Raw genomic sequence first — 12,933 nt, forward strand, 5'->3', positions numbered from 1 at the left:
GGTCCTGGGATCAAGTCCCACGTCAGGCTCCCTACTCAGCAGGGAGCCTGCTTCTCCCTCTGCCTCGCTCTGTCTGTGTTTCTCATGAATAAAAAATAAAATCTTAAAAAAAAAAACAAGGAAGGTAAGGATGGTTTCCTGGCAATTAGGAGATCAGGAGGACCAGGAGGGCAAAGGGAGAGGCTCCTTGGCATAGTTAAAATGTGAAAAACAGTGAGACTGACCAGCAGTAGCAAACCCAAAATGTGTTCTATGATTTTAAAAGAACGAGAGACAAGTGCATCCTGGACTTGGTACATTTATTCAATATTCTGTGAAATTAGCAAGAATCAGAAGAAGCACATATCAATGCAATACAGCCACAGACGTGTCCTGGATATAAATAAAGATGCACTATGAGAAGTACTCACTACGGAACTAGGACTCTCTTATATTGACTACCTCTTAGCAACAAACAACGCCAATGTAAATTTAACTTACTCACAATATAAAAACCTTGACTCCTAAAAGGAAATATAGATTCGGTGCGATTGTAATTTGCCTCACGAGGCCCTCTCGCTGCACGATTTCAAGGCCTGGCTGGACGACTGTTACGAAAATGACAAGAACAAACTCAAGAGAACATTTCCGCAAGGTTCAACGAAACAGTGCAGAAATAAGTTACTTACCCATGCACAGAATAAGGCAAAGGCTAATTTCAATCGGGTTAGGAATAGTAAATGCAACTAGTTTCTGGTTCACAAAACAAACATTTCAGACTTCGTTTAGGTTAACGGGTATACTGTTATATGGGTCATACTCTACATGTGTTTCCTAACTACTCAGAAAGCCGGCACTCACACGTCACATGGAAACTTCTCCGCAAACTTATTCTCTGCAACAGCCACAGAAAGCCAGCTGCGTTTCCTGACGGCATCTACCATGGGGACAGCACACACTAGTCAAAGCATACAGTTTAAAGAGCTGGAAGTACATTAAAACGTAGTCTATGGGTTTCACAAATTTCGTGTTTTTAAAATATTTTTTCCAAACTAAAAGCTGCAGAAAATTAGTTCCTCGATATTCTCCCGAAAACTTTTGCGCAGCTACCATTTCAAATTTCTTAAGCTTTTTATTTTCTTAAAAATATTTAAATGAGGGTAGTATCCTATCTTTTTGAAAAATAATCCCCCAAAAAAGATTACAAATCTTTCGTTTTGATCAGTGTGACCAGGGGTTTGTCGTCGGGGCTGTAGTCCTCGTAGGCGATGGGGGTCACATCGTACATCGCAGGCCGGGATTTCTTTCCAAACCTGAAACCAGAGGGGAGAGAGGACCCCAGTTAGAGGAACAGTGGATCTCAAGTCCTGTGAAAGGCACATAGTGAGAATAACTTAAACGGGCGCCTGGGTGGCTCAGTGGGTTAAGCCGCTGCCTTCGGCTCAGGTCATGATCTCCGGGTCCTGGGATCGAGTCCCGCATCGGGCTCTCTGCTCAGCAGGGAACCTGCTTCCCTCTCTCTCTCTCTCTCTCTGCCTGCCTCTCCATCTACTTGTGATTTCTCTCTGTCAAATCAATAAATAAAATCTTAAAAAAAAAAAAGAATAATTTAAACTGAAGAATCAAAAGGAACAATAAAAATACCCTAAGAAAGACATTCTCTCGCAAGCACAGAAATTTAAGAGATCTGGATATCACCACTGAACGAGTACACATGTTAGTCTCCAGTGCAGGGGGTAAAAAAAGGATTTCATGAGATGTGGAGTCCAAATGAATGTTGAAGTTTCTAGGTTAAATCCTGGCAAAGCAGACTGGCCTGACAGTTCTACGGTAGGTTTTAAGACACATATCTGTCTTTTCCTTCTGAGACCCATTAACTATCTGGAGATAGTTACATCCATTCTAGGGCCTGGAATATACGAGTCTTCCTGGGGACTTATAGGAAGGCTAGGAATGCTCAGAGGTCATCTGAGGTCCCAACATGAGAAGAAGGGCAGAGAGAGGAAAGGACTTCAGAAAAGATGTTTGTCCATGATACTCAACACCCATCATCCAACGCCATCCACCTGTTCTTCCCCACACCCCACGCACACACAAGCCATTGTTGTTTTTTGGACTTTGGCTTTTTTCCTCTGAGCTCAAGCCATTGTCCCAAAAGATCTGTGTATGCCTAAATCCTCTTAGCAGCAGGACTAATGCCCGGAAGCCAGGGGTGTCAAAATCCATTTTCAGAACTTCCTGCCAAACCAGTCTGAAGATGGAAGATTTTTAACATAAATTCAACTTCTGGGTGGTCTCTTCCCACGGAAGGCCTCACCTTCCCTCAAGTCACTGGGGTACCATATCATTTAAACAATCTTCCACATTTACCTACTATGCCTCCTCCTTGGATAGACCACATTTTTTAACTGTTTTAAGTCCAATGAGGTTCAAAAAAAAGCATGTAAGGAAACTTACATTTTAAAAAGTCTGGTAGGATGCACCCCAAAGACTTCAAGGGGCTTATTTACCATGGCTTTCAGCCTACCTCCCCGGCCCCCATTCCTTCTTTTCCCTCTGCTATCTTGGAAAGCCGGTCTTCCACAGAGTGAGAAGTACAACGGAATGAGAAAGGAAGAAATGCATTCTTCGTTGGATCTTTTGTTTTTAAACATTCATCAATCCTTTGTTCTGATTACTCAAGATTTACGGGTCTTCGGGGGCACCAAGGCACAAACTGTGCCAGGTGCATACCAGGCAAAATGCAGACTTACAGAGTTAATGCATTCTGCCACCAAGAAAACCAAGGATAGTACCATAAGATGAAAAAGCTTTCAATGCAATCATGTCTGAAACATGCACCCTTGCTGGTGCGTGTTTGCATTGAGCTGGAGTCCAGCCTATGGTCTGTGTATCTAAATGGAGCAAGGCCAGCATCATCTGGGACTGGGGAAAGGGAAAGGGCAAAGCCACCTGGATCCTAACACATTCTCTCTAGGCCGAAACTTTTAGAAGTTACTTTAAGGGGCAAATATTTTGAGAATCTCTTTCTCATAAAACAGCTAGATTCGCTGGTAACAATACACCACCAATAATATGATTCATCTCAAAAGCCAGGCAATCCCAGGGAAAAACCCTCTGGATCCTCACAAAGGTGTCACAGGACAGTCTCCTGGGGGAACTCGGATGGGAGGGTTAGCAAATCACAGATTGCCTTCTAATCAGTCAGTTGGCCAAGAGGAAAATTTTTAAGTAACTTGATAGGCTGACTCTGTGTTTAAAATATCCATTTTATTTTTCTATGACTATACAGTTTGAAGAAGAATCTGTGTCTCCAAAACCTAGAAAGTTAAATGCCTCCATGTTACGCAATCTGCCAACAAACTATCATTCAAAGGGCTGTCCTCTTAAATTGTCAGCACGGGGCTGAATATTGACAAGGCAGGTTTGAGGACAGGTGTTTCAGACCCACTGAGCATGACGAGGCAAGTGCTGAAACCAGTCACGAGGAGACACGCGGCCACCATACTTGCACGGAGTCAACCAAAGAACGAGAACCTTGTTTCGTATTTAGGCAAGTCACGGGCTGTGTGCACAGTGCTAATGAGATCGGCTCCAAACCAGCACAGGTGATAAGGTATAACGCTCGTTACAAAGGAAACCTGGTTTTAAAAGGGCTAATCACTGCCCCTAGTGCTATCTTGGAGCTGGAATCCCTGTGCTAGGACTTAACTAGCTCCTTACATGTTTATTCAACCAAATTCCTTGGGTGACACACAGACTTCCACACAAAGTGCAGTATCCACCACCGCTTAGAAGTAAAATGGCTTTTAAAACACAATAAAACAAGGGGTGCCTGGGTGACTCAGTCGGTTAAACATCCAACTTGTGGTTTTGGCTCAGGTCATGATCTCAGGGTCCTGAGATCAAGGCCAGTGCCAGGCTCTGTGCTCAGTGTGCAGTCTGCTTGTCCCCCTCCCTCCGCTCCTCCCCCTGTTCAATCTCCTTCTCTCTCATTCATGAATAAATAAAATCTTTAAAACACACTAAGATGAAACAAGACGTTCCTTGAATCTCCTACACCTAACACAGGAACAAGCTCACATCTAGTAAAAAAAAAAATGAAAATGTATTCCTACTTAAATTTTTAATCCCAACAGCTTTTTATATTTCCTTAGTGTCTCAAAATTGGGTGGATGTTAAGAAATAAGCTAATCCCCATAGAATTCCATTTAAACTTTGAGGTATCAAACCAATGTAAGAGCTTACCTGTGTCATGGCCTGAGTATTTATTTTTTCCTTCAAATAACACACAGGTTTTTTTTTTTTCTTATCACAAAGATATGTTTTAAATGTAAAAAGCAAATTTGGAAAATAGAGAAAATTATCATGGAGACCAGGGGTTAACAAAGTATAGAGCCTGTAAGCCAATTATAGCCTCTTGCCTGTTTTTAAATAAAGTTTTATTGGAATGCAGTTGAGCCCCCTTCAAAATGCATCTCTGCTACTTTGATACTCCAAAGGCAGAGCTAAGTAGTCATAGAGACCCAGGCAATGTAAGGTCTGTAAATTCTAAGAGATTTGGCAGGCCCTCGATGAAGATTGGAAGACTCGCCCATGGTCCCTCTCTCCAAAGGATTTAGCCTAGTGTCTGGCGGTGGCGACCAAAACTGGACGCCGTAACGTAAGCAGTGGCAACAGCAGCATTCCTGTCACTGACGTCTCAAACATACCCAGTGACAAGTCTTGTACACCGTATCTCACTACAAGGTACTGCAAACCAGTTGTGAGGCGGATCAAAGAACTTGCATTCTTCTAGTTCATACTGTCCTGGAAGTCAAGAGATAAAACACCACGCAGGGAACGCAGATGGACCTGACCTTGAGAAAGGCCCAAACTCCAAGGTGCTATTTGAGAAAACAAGGCTGGATCCTTTCACAGCTGTTCTGTTGTGTTCTGTGATCAGACACTTAGAGCTGGGGGAGCAGAGGGTAACCTCCCAGAGATGGGACCTCGCTCCAGGGTGTGGAAGGCCTATCCACTCCCCCTGCTCATTTGCAAACTCTCTCCAGCCTGAGCAAAGCAGCCACAGGACAGGGGACTCTTGATGAGAGAGAGAAAAGGGAGCACCGGTGTCAACCGAGCGCTGATGTCAGAATCGCCAGACCCTTCCTCAGTCCCTCGTGAATGTCACAGGCGACCCACTCGGATTTGTCCTGTGTGGCAGCTAAGCTGCAGTCATTCTGGTCCAGTGTCACCCCCGGGCCAGCAGCTGGGAGACAGGCTGTGAAAGGGGCCTTAGCTCTAGGTCACTGCTAGAAAGCAGGGAGGAGGTAATATTTTTCCAATGCCTTTCTAGGATTTCCAGGATAAGGGAGTGGGAAGGCACCAGAGACCCAGTCAGGACCTCGAGGGAGCCATGCTGTAGAAACCACAGGTCATAGCTGAATAAACGTTTATAAGGGAATGTTCCAGATATCTGGGAAGGCATTGTATTGACTTCAATGGTTTTATCTGCAGTCACTGGTGCATGGAGGAGCTTTTCGGTTGGGAATTCTGCAGAAAATATTTTTGATAAAAATCAGCACCAAATAAGAACCAGGTTTGTAAATGCTTTCAAGTTTATTCTTTCCTTCCAAGACTATGCAGTTAAACATCCTCCGAGCAGGCTATGTAAGCAGGAAGCTCAGAGAAATCTATCTTAAACTATTCCGGGGCTGAAATAAAATACTCCTCTTGAACACAAAGAATCTTAGCCACAGGTCCCTCTGGGGCTGGAGGGAGCCTGAGTCCTGGGGTCTCCCAATGCATCCCAGTATAATGCCCCCAATTCTGCTCCTTCCTGGTGAACTCAGCACCCTTGGGAATGGAGAGAGAAGGCTCTTGAGCAACAGAGAAGCTTGTCTCCTCTCCTCTTCTTTTTCCACCTCCCGCCGGGCCCCTTACGAGACTGCCACCTCAGAATGAAGCCACCTGTCCGGCATGTCAAGACACCATACACCAACCCTGAACAGAGACTGTCCTTCAAAAGACAGACCTCAAATTCAAGTAAGCTAAGCCCACTATGTGCTGGACCCTGAGGAAAGGCTCTTTATGTACTGGTCGGGGTAGGAGTCAAATCAACAAGGCTGGCAGGGATTGGTCTCTGGGCTTCCCGGAGGCCGTGTTGGCAAGCTCGCCCTGGAGAGTCAAGGAGGAGCGGCCACGTGGGTCCCGACGTGGAAGGAGATGCACCTTCCCCTTCTCTTTCACAGTTCTAGAAGTAAGGTGGGCGCAGCTCTCAGAAAAAAACGTACCCTCGTCTCACCTGGCATTGGGGCAGCTGCCCCATGCCTCCCAATCTCTCTCTCTCCAGTGGCTCCTCTCCCTGGAGAATAAGGCTGGACTTCTGCTTCCACCAAGGTGGCAAGATTCCAGTCAGATGGGAGTCTTGGGTTTAGAGATTTCTCACGAAAAAGGCAAACTTTCTGAACCTCTCAGTTTCTATGCCATTCGGATGGATTTTGGATCTGCGTGCATTTTGAGCAAGACCAGTATACCATGTCTCAGCCAAGGTCATGCAGCTACTGGTTCCTGTGAGCCCCAATCTTAAGCCACCAAGTTCAGCCTGCTCTTGCCTACTGCCCAGACTTTCTGAATTGTTTGCTTTACATTGTTCTAGCAATTGAAAGAAGAGATAGCTGTCCTTTAACAAACACTGTCGTGATTGTTCGGGTAGTAACTGCCCTTTCCAGAAGTCAACAAAATGTTAGATGAGCTGATTTTTTAGTGTTATAATAGAGAAATAAATATGGTGCTATTGGCTTGTATAATTCTTTAATATTTATAATTTAATTTGATTGCCTTAACCCTCTAAGCAGGGGGACCTATGTCTTTTTTTTCAGTTGAGGGAACAGTGTTTGTGAAGGCTCTACTGGTCTGTGTGAAAGCGAGTCAGGTAATGGGGTAGTTGGGACTCACTCCCTCTCCGTGGTACCACACTCCCTTCTTGTCTCTCCAGCAGTCCTTCCTCCAGCAAAGGACACCATGTTATAGGATATGAACACTGACAGCAGAATGATAGCTGTTTATCTCTCCTGAAGAAAGCCCCTAAATCAAAGGTTATTTCTATCCAGACTGTTTGAAGAACGTAGCTAGAGACATTCCAAAAAGCAGTCATCAAAAAAATGTTTCCTACACCGTGATTAAGAATCGGCTATTTCCAGCACAGATAAACACAAATTAAATGAATGAATGCATCCAATGAAAACAGAAAGCTAGCAGCAAACGCAGAGGCTGCTTACAAAGCAGCTTCATTGTCCTCCCCCCAGACGAAACCTCTGCTTTCGTCTGTCAAATCTTCTTTGCAGGTGCGCAGTCCTGTTCACAACATCACCCCATCCCGGGAATGCACAGGTGGAAGTGGGATCTCCCTCAGCCCTGTTCCCCCTTCGCCTCCTCCCCCCGCAGCCCACCTGGCATGCCGGATGGAGGCGATGGCGTTGCTGAACTCGCTGTCAATGCTACGACAGTTATAGAACTCCTCGTAGGCTGGCCTGGAGGAGCCCTGGTACTCGATGCGGCTGATGCGGCAAATGCCCACAATGAGGATGATCAGCATCAGGATGAAGGCCACGCAGAGGGCCCCGATGATGATGTACAGGGAGTGCCGGGGCATGTTGGTGAGACTTTCCGCCATGTGGCCCGACTTCCACTGGAGATCTGAGGCAAAAATAAGCAAACGACTGAATGTGAGCCATGACTTTTGGAATGGGGAGGTCTTCGCTGTCCTTGCTTTGGTAACCCAAGACGTAAGGGCTGTCCAAACTGGGAAGACTTCTTTTCCATGCATAACCCAGATCAAACGCTAATGCCCTTAACATATAAAGGCATCTTATAAATCATTAAGAAAAACCAAAAACACACCATAGGAAAATGGGCAAAGCTTATAAAAAGGAATCCACCAAAAAATAAAAGTAGGAGAGTGTTCAGTTTCATAGTTCTCCAAGAAGGCAATTCCTTTATCAGTTCCCAATTATCTCAGATTTTTCAGAACCATAGTTGACATGGGCGTAGACATGGGGACGTGTGAATCAATACACGGCCCCCTGTGTAGACTTCATGAAGTATCTTTTGATCCAGAAATTCCAATTTCTAGAATGCGTGCTAGGGAAATGATCCTATAAATGCATAAAGCCCTATGTACAAGGATGTTCATCTCAGCATCCCAATTTTTGAAATGTTAAATGATCAGTTATTACACATTTCAAAACGGTTCATTAAGTAAGCGCGACCCCCAAGTATTCACCACTCAAAGTTAACACTGTTCAAAGTTAATAAAGTTCATGTTGAACTTTTTTTACTTTACATTTTGTTCAAGTTTTTTTTTTTTAAAGAAAGAAAATGTTACAGCTTCTGGCCAGAGGTCCAATCCCATACCCTCTCTCCACCCCACAAGCCGAAAAACAATTTATAAAGGTCAAAAAATGGGAAGGCACCTAAATAGTCATCTCTCAGTGAGCTGGAGAAATGATTTCGTTCTAACAAAATTATAAAAGCAGTGGACCGAACAGGACCTAGCCATAGGGTACAGTCACACGTGAGCTCTGTCTATCCACACACTGAAAAGATCAAGACAGGATGAGAGGACTGATGAACATTTGGTGTCTTCCTACTATGTTAAGTCTTTGAAAACATCACACTTAATCATTATGACTGGGGCACCTGGGTGGCTCAGTGGGTTAAAGCCTCTGCCTTCAGCTTGGGTCATGATCTCAGGGTCCTGGAATCGAGCCCCACATTGGGCTCTCTGCTCAGCGGGGAGTCTGCTTCCTCCTCCTCTCTCTCTCTGCCTGCCTCTCTGCCTACTTGTGATCTCTATCTGTCAAATAAATAAATAAATAATTTTTAAAAAATCATTACAACCAACTGAAGATGCATTATTTTCTCTCTCTCCACTTTACAGGAAATTGGTATCGCTAGCTGGATGAGTTCAAGTCCAGATCCAAATCCTTAGCGTCTGCCCCACACAGCCACACGTGAAGAACAGAGATCATTGGGAGGCAGGATTATAAGCCATTGTTACTTCCTTCATTCCACTTCTCAGTCTTTTCCAGCTTTTTTCAAAGGAATAACATAGTCCTTTTATAAGAATATTTTAAAATAAGCAATAAGTTATTGGAAAAAAACATCCATGGAATTATCTTCCAGCGCAATAGTAGAAGTGTGGGCCTTAGGACCACACCAACCTTGCTGTCAGTCCCTGCTGTGATATTTACCCAACCTCCCTGAGACTTGGTTTCTTCATTTACAGGATGAAAATAGCAACAGGTACCCCATGGCTGGCTGGCAGCACAAGTTAAAGAACATGTCAAGAACAGGAAGAAAGTCTGCTGCTGGGCAGTCCTAAAAAGGAGCAGGCGTGGTGTTGGAAGAGGGATAGAGGATAAAGGGGAGGAAGACACTGTTCTCTGAAGCTTATGCTGTGAGCTCGGGATTACTGAGCACTGCCTTGTGCCCTTTCAAAAAGCACCAGTCTGTGGGCGCCTGGGTGGCTCAACGGGTTAAGCCTCTGCCTTCAGCTCAGGTCATGATCTCAGGGTCTTGGGATTGAGTCCGCATTGGGCTTTCTGCTTGGCAGGGAGCCTGCTTCCCCCTCTCTCTCTGCCTGCCTCTCTGCCTACTTGTGATCTCTCTCTGTCCAATAAATAAATAAAAATCTAAAAAAAAAAAAAATAAAAAAAAAGCACCTGTCTGAGTAGGAAAATAAATGGAAGAAGGCAACATAATCTCCTGCACGGAACAGGTCAAGAGTGCCCAGTTATGTCCTGTTTGTGGGCCTTCACACACGTGGAATGTTCTAGATGATGTGAACAGGCCTGGAAGTTTTGGCAATAAAAGGGGCTAGATAAGACCAGAGAGAAGTGAAACTCATGTGGGAAGAGGAGGCTGTCTCTATGTGACTCACAGCTGCACCAGCCTCATGCCATTATTCACACATTAGGACCCCAGGTGCCCGGAAATGGGATTCAGAGGTGGGTGTAAAAGGGCCTGTCTTCCCACAAAATGCTCAGACTCTTCTCACCAAGCCATGCACCGTGAGAGTTTTGCAATCTCAGGGTACTCAGATCCTTCTCTTAGCTACATCCTCAGTGGCCACGGACCCCAAGAACCAGCTCTTCTTTACCTTGAAAAGTGACAGTCGGAGGAAGAGCACGGGCAGATCCTCAAGCAAAGGTCAAGTGTGCAGAGCCCTTTCCTAGAAGCCTAATGGGAAGAGGGCCCTCATGGCTCCTGAAAGTTTGAGAAGAATGAGATGAATGAAGTGTGTTTGCCTCCAGATCTTTCGACTCCTGAGGTTTTTCCAAGACCCCTGAGGTCTGGTTTGGCCACCCGAGGCTGCCTGCCCGAGCTCATGAAGCCCATGCCACCGAGAGCCTGACTATTAGAGCATTCACTGCTCCAGCCAAATGACCTCACAGATGGGCATATGGACCGGCATAAATCACGGCAAGAGAATGATCACCGTGGATGGGAGAAGGTGTTTTGTGAAGCTCGAACTAAGCCTCCATTGCAGGTCACAGCCCCTTCATTTGGCAACACCTGGTGCACACGGAGAGAGATGCTCATTTTTCTGGCTGGAAGAGGAGCATGACTCACTTGGTTTCCCTGTATTTCAACATTCTCTGAAAAATTCAGTTGTAGGCTGCAGTCCAATGCTCAGAGTATGCTCTGACACCCATCTAGCGTCAACACAGCCAAGCCAGCCCTGTTTCTCCTCCGGCTGGGTAGAGGGCTCCACTCCGATCCCCGTGGCAGGGCCACATGAGTTCTCAATGAGCCCTCATAGTTGACGCCTGCCTTCATGTAAACAGCCCCACATCGTGTCAACCCTGTATCCTCAGCGAGCGCACAACCTCTTGGCCGCTAAAGACGACAACACCGGATTACACGCTCTGCACGGTGTCCCAGGCCTGAGCTGCCCACACTGCTTACATTTCTGATCATCCGTTCTACCTCCCCAAACTCTCCTTCCAGGCTGCTGGAACTTTTGGGAGAACTTTCTCAAAATACCTCCAAAAAGCTCTGCTTCCCCCCTCCCCAACCCCTGCTCCTTTTTTTTTTTTTTTTCTCCCCCTACCTTACTGTCAGCTAACACTTTTCTGATAGAAGTGAGTGTGGCTGCTGGACACACTAACCAGGCTGGAACCGGGCTGGATCTGATTCCTGGGTCTGGAAGCTGAGAGTGTCTCTGCACCAGGTGGCTGCGGCTGCGGCCCCCGGTCCCAGCAGAAGTCCCAAGACCCTCATGAGCCTAGTGCTTTGCTGCATCCCAGGAGTTCGTTTGCATGAATCCCTTACTACAGGCCAGTTCAAGCGCAGCCCAGGGAGGAACGGTGCACCAGAGTGTGCTGGCCAGATTCATCCCATCGGCTCCAGCAGGTGCATGACTTAGAACACACAGACTGTTCTGGGAAAAATGTCATGCTTATGGTCTGCTGGACCAGTTGTATTTACTTTTCAACTAAATTCGTTTCTGGGTTTTGTATTTTTCAAAGTGTTTTTGCATTAACACTTCAATCGGCCCTAAACAAAGCACCCTGAGCATGGTAGAGAAGCTGGGCTTGGAGCAGCTGCTCAAGGAGAGAGAGGCCTTTTGGGGCCAGGCTGAGGATAAAACCAGACCAACCTCCACTCCACCAAAAGGGCTGTCAAGAGACTTGAAAATTTCACTCTAAAACATACTGCCTATATGTGGTTTTTAATTTACCTACATGAATGTAGCCAGTCTAGTTGATGTGTTCACCTGTGTTACATAGACAGAGAGAGTGTATGCTGTGTAGACATCAGACAGCCAGATGATTTTGAGACCATCGGCTGCTAGACTCCTTGAGAGGTGCAATTTCAAATTACCTTCTGTTTTCTATACCTAAAAGTTATCTGGACAAGGAAGGCAGTCAATGAGATTGGAAAATATTAATAGCTCTCATTAGTCTTCAGAAGAGGAAGGCATAGGAAAGGAATAGAAAGAAGAGCTCACCTCCTTTGTAGGATCCGTTTGCTGAACAACCATTAATTTGGCACCTACTATGTACTAGGCATCGTGCTGGGTTCCAGGATATAGAGTAAGGGAAAGTAGACAGTTGGCTTTAGAAGCCCTCCATCTTTTGAGGGGTACAGGAACAACAACAAAAAAAATGGTCACCAAGTAGTGGCAGACGTACAAGTGTGCCAAGCCAATGAAGGACCACCTCTGCAGTGCTACTGGCAAGGACAAGGGGAAATGCCATCTCACCAGGGAGTCAGGAGAGCTCCAGGGGTGAGGGTCTGCAGGAAGCTGGGCTCCACAGGTATGCAGGTATTAATGAGGGACGGGGGAGAGCAGAGGGAACAGGGTGCCAGGCCAAGACCTGGGAGGAGGTGGGGAACAGGACAAGAGAGTGGAAGGGGAACAGAATGGCCACTGGCAGGAGCAAGCCAGAGGCTGTTGGAGCAAGGAGGGGATCTCTCTTGCAGGTCCCACAGGCCCCAGTGTGGCCTTCAGTCTTTAGTCTTCAAGACAAACTTGGCACTGGCAGGGATGGAAGCAGTGGTGGGAAGGAGGGTCTCATTGTTCAGATTTGTGCTTGGAAAAGACACCCCTCCACTTGCAACCCCGTGGAGGAAGCCGAGGACAAGATGCGAAGGGAAACAGTTCAGATACAGAAGGATAAATACTGCATGAGCTCACCTATACGTGGACTCTAACGAAAAAAGCAACCTGAATTCATAGTAACAGAGAGTACTGTGGTGGTTGCCAGAGGCTGGGGCATGAGGCAAAGGGGAGATTAAAAAACAGCAAGAAAGAAACAAAGAAATTAGAATGGTGATTGCCAGGGGCTGCGGGAAGGGGTCACGGGGAGTTATCGTTTAATGGGGTCAGAGTTTCGGCTTTTCAAGATGAAAAGAGTTACAGAGATGGATGATGGGGAGGGTAGCACACAGGTTGAATGTACT

The 12,933-nt window shown here is 46.0% G+C and overlaps 1 protein-coding gene across 2 annotated transcripts in view; it reads right to left on the bottom strand.

Moving 5' to 3' along the window:
• Nucleotides 1-282: 282 nt before the first annotated feature.
• Nucleotides 283-12,933, bottom strand: part of DNER (delta/notch like EGF repeat containing) — a 321,150-nt gene continuing 308,499 nt past the window's right edge. For both annotated transcript variants that reach the window (XM_044241774.1, XM_044241775.1), the window contains exons 12-13: nucleotides 7,413-7,659; nucleotides 283-1,292 (exon numbers count right to left, since the gene is read on the bottom strand). In XM_044241774.1, coding sequence (XP_044097709.1) covers nucleotides 1,181-1,292; nucleotides 7,413-7,659 — 359 coding nt within the window. In that variant the 3' untranslated portion in view covers nucleotides 283-1,180. The remainder of the gene's footprint in view (nucleotides 1,293-7,412; nucleotides 7,660-12,933) is intronic.

This window comes from Neovison vison, chromosome 3 (genome assembly GCF_020171115.1).
Source record: "Neovison vison isolate M4711 chromosome 3, ASM_NN_V1, whole genome shotgun sequence".
NCBI lineage: Eukaryota > Metazoa > Chordata > Mammalia > Carnivora > Mustelidae > Neogale > Neogale vison.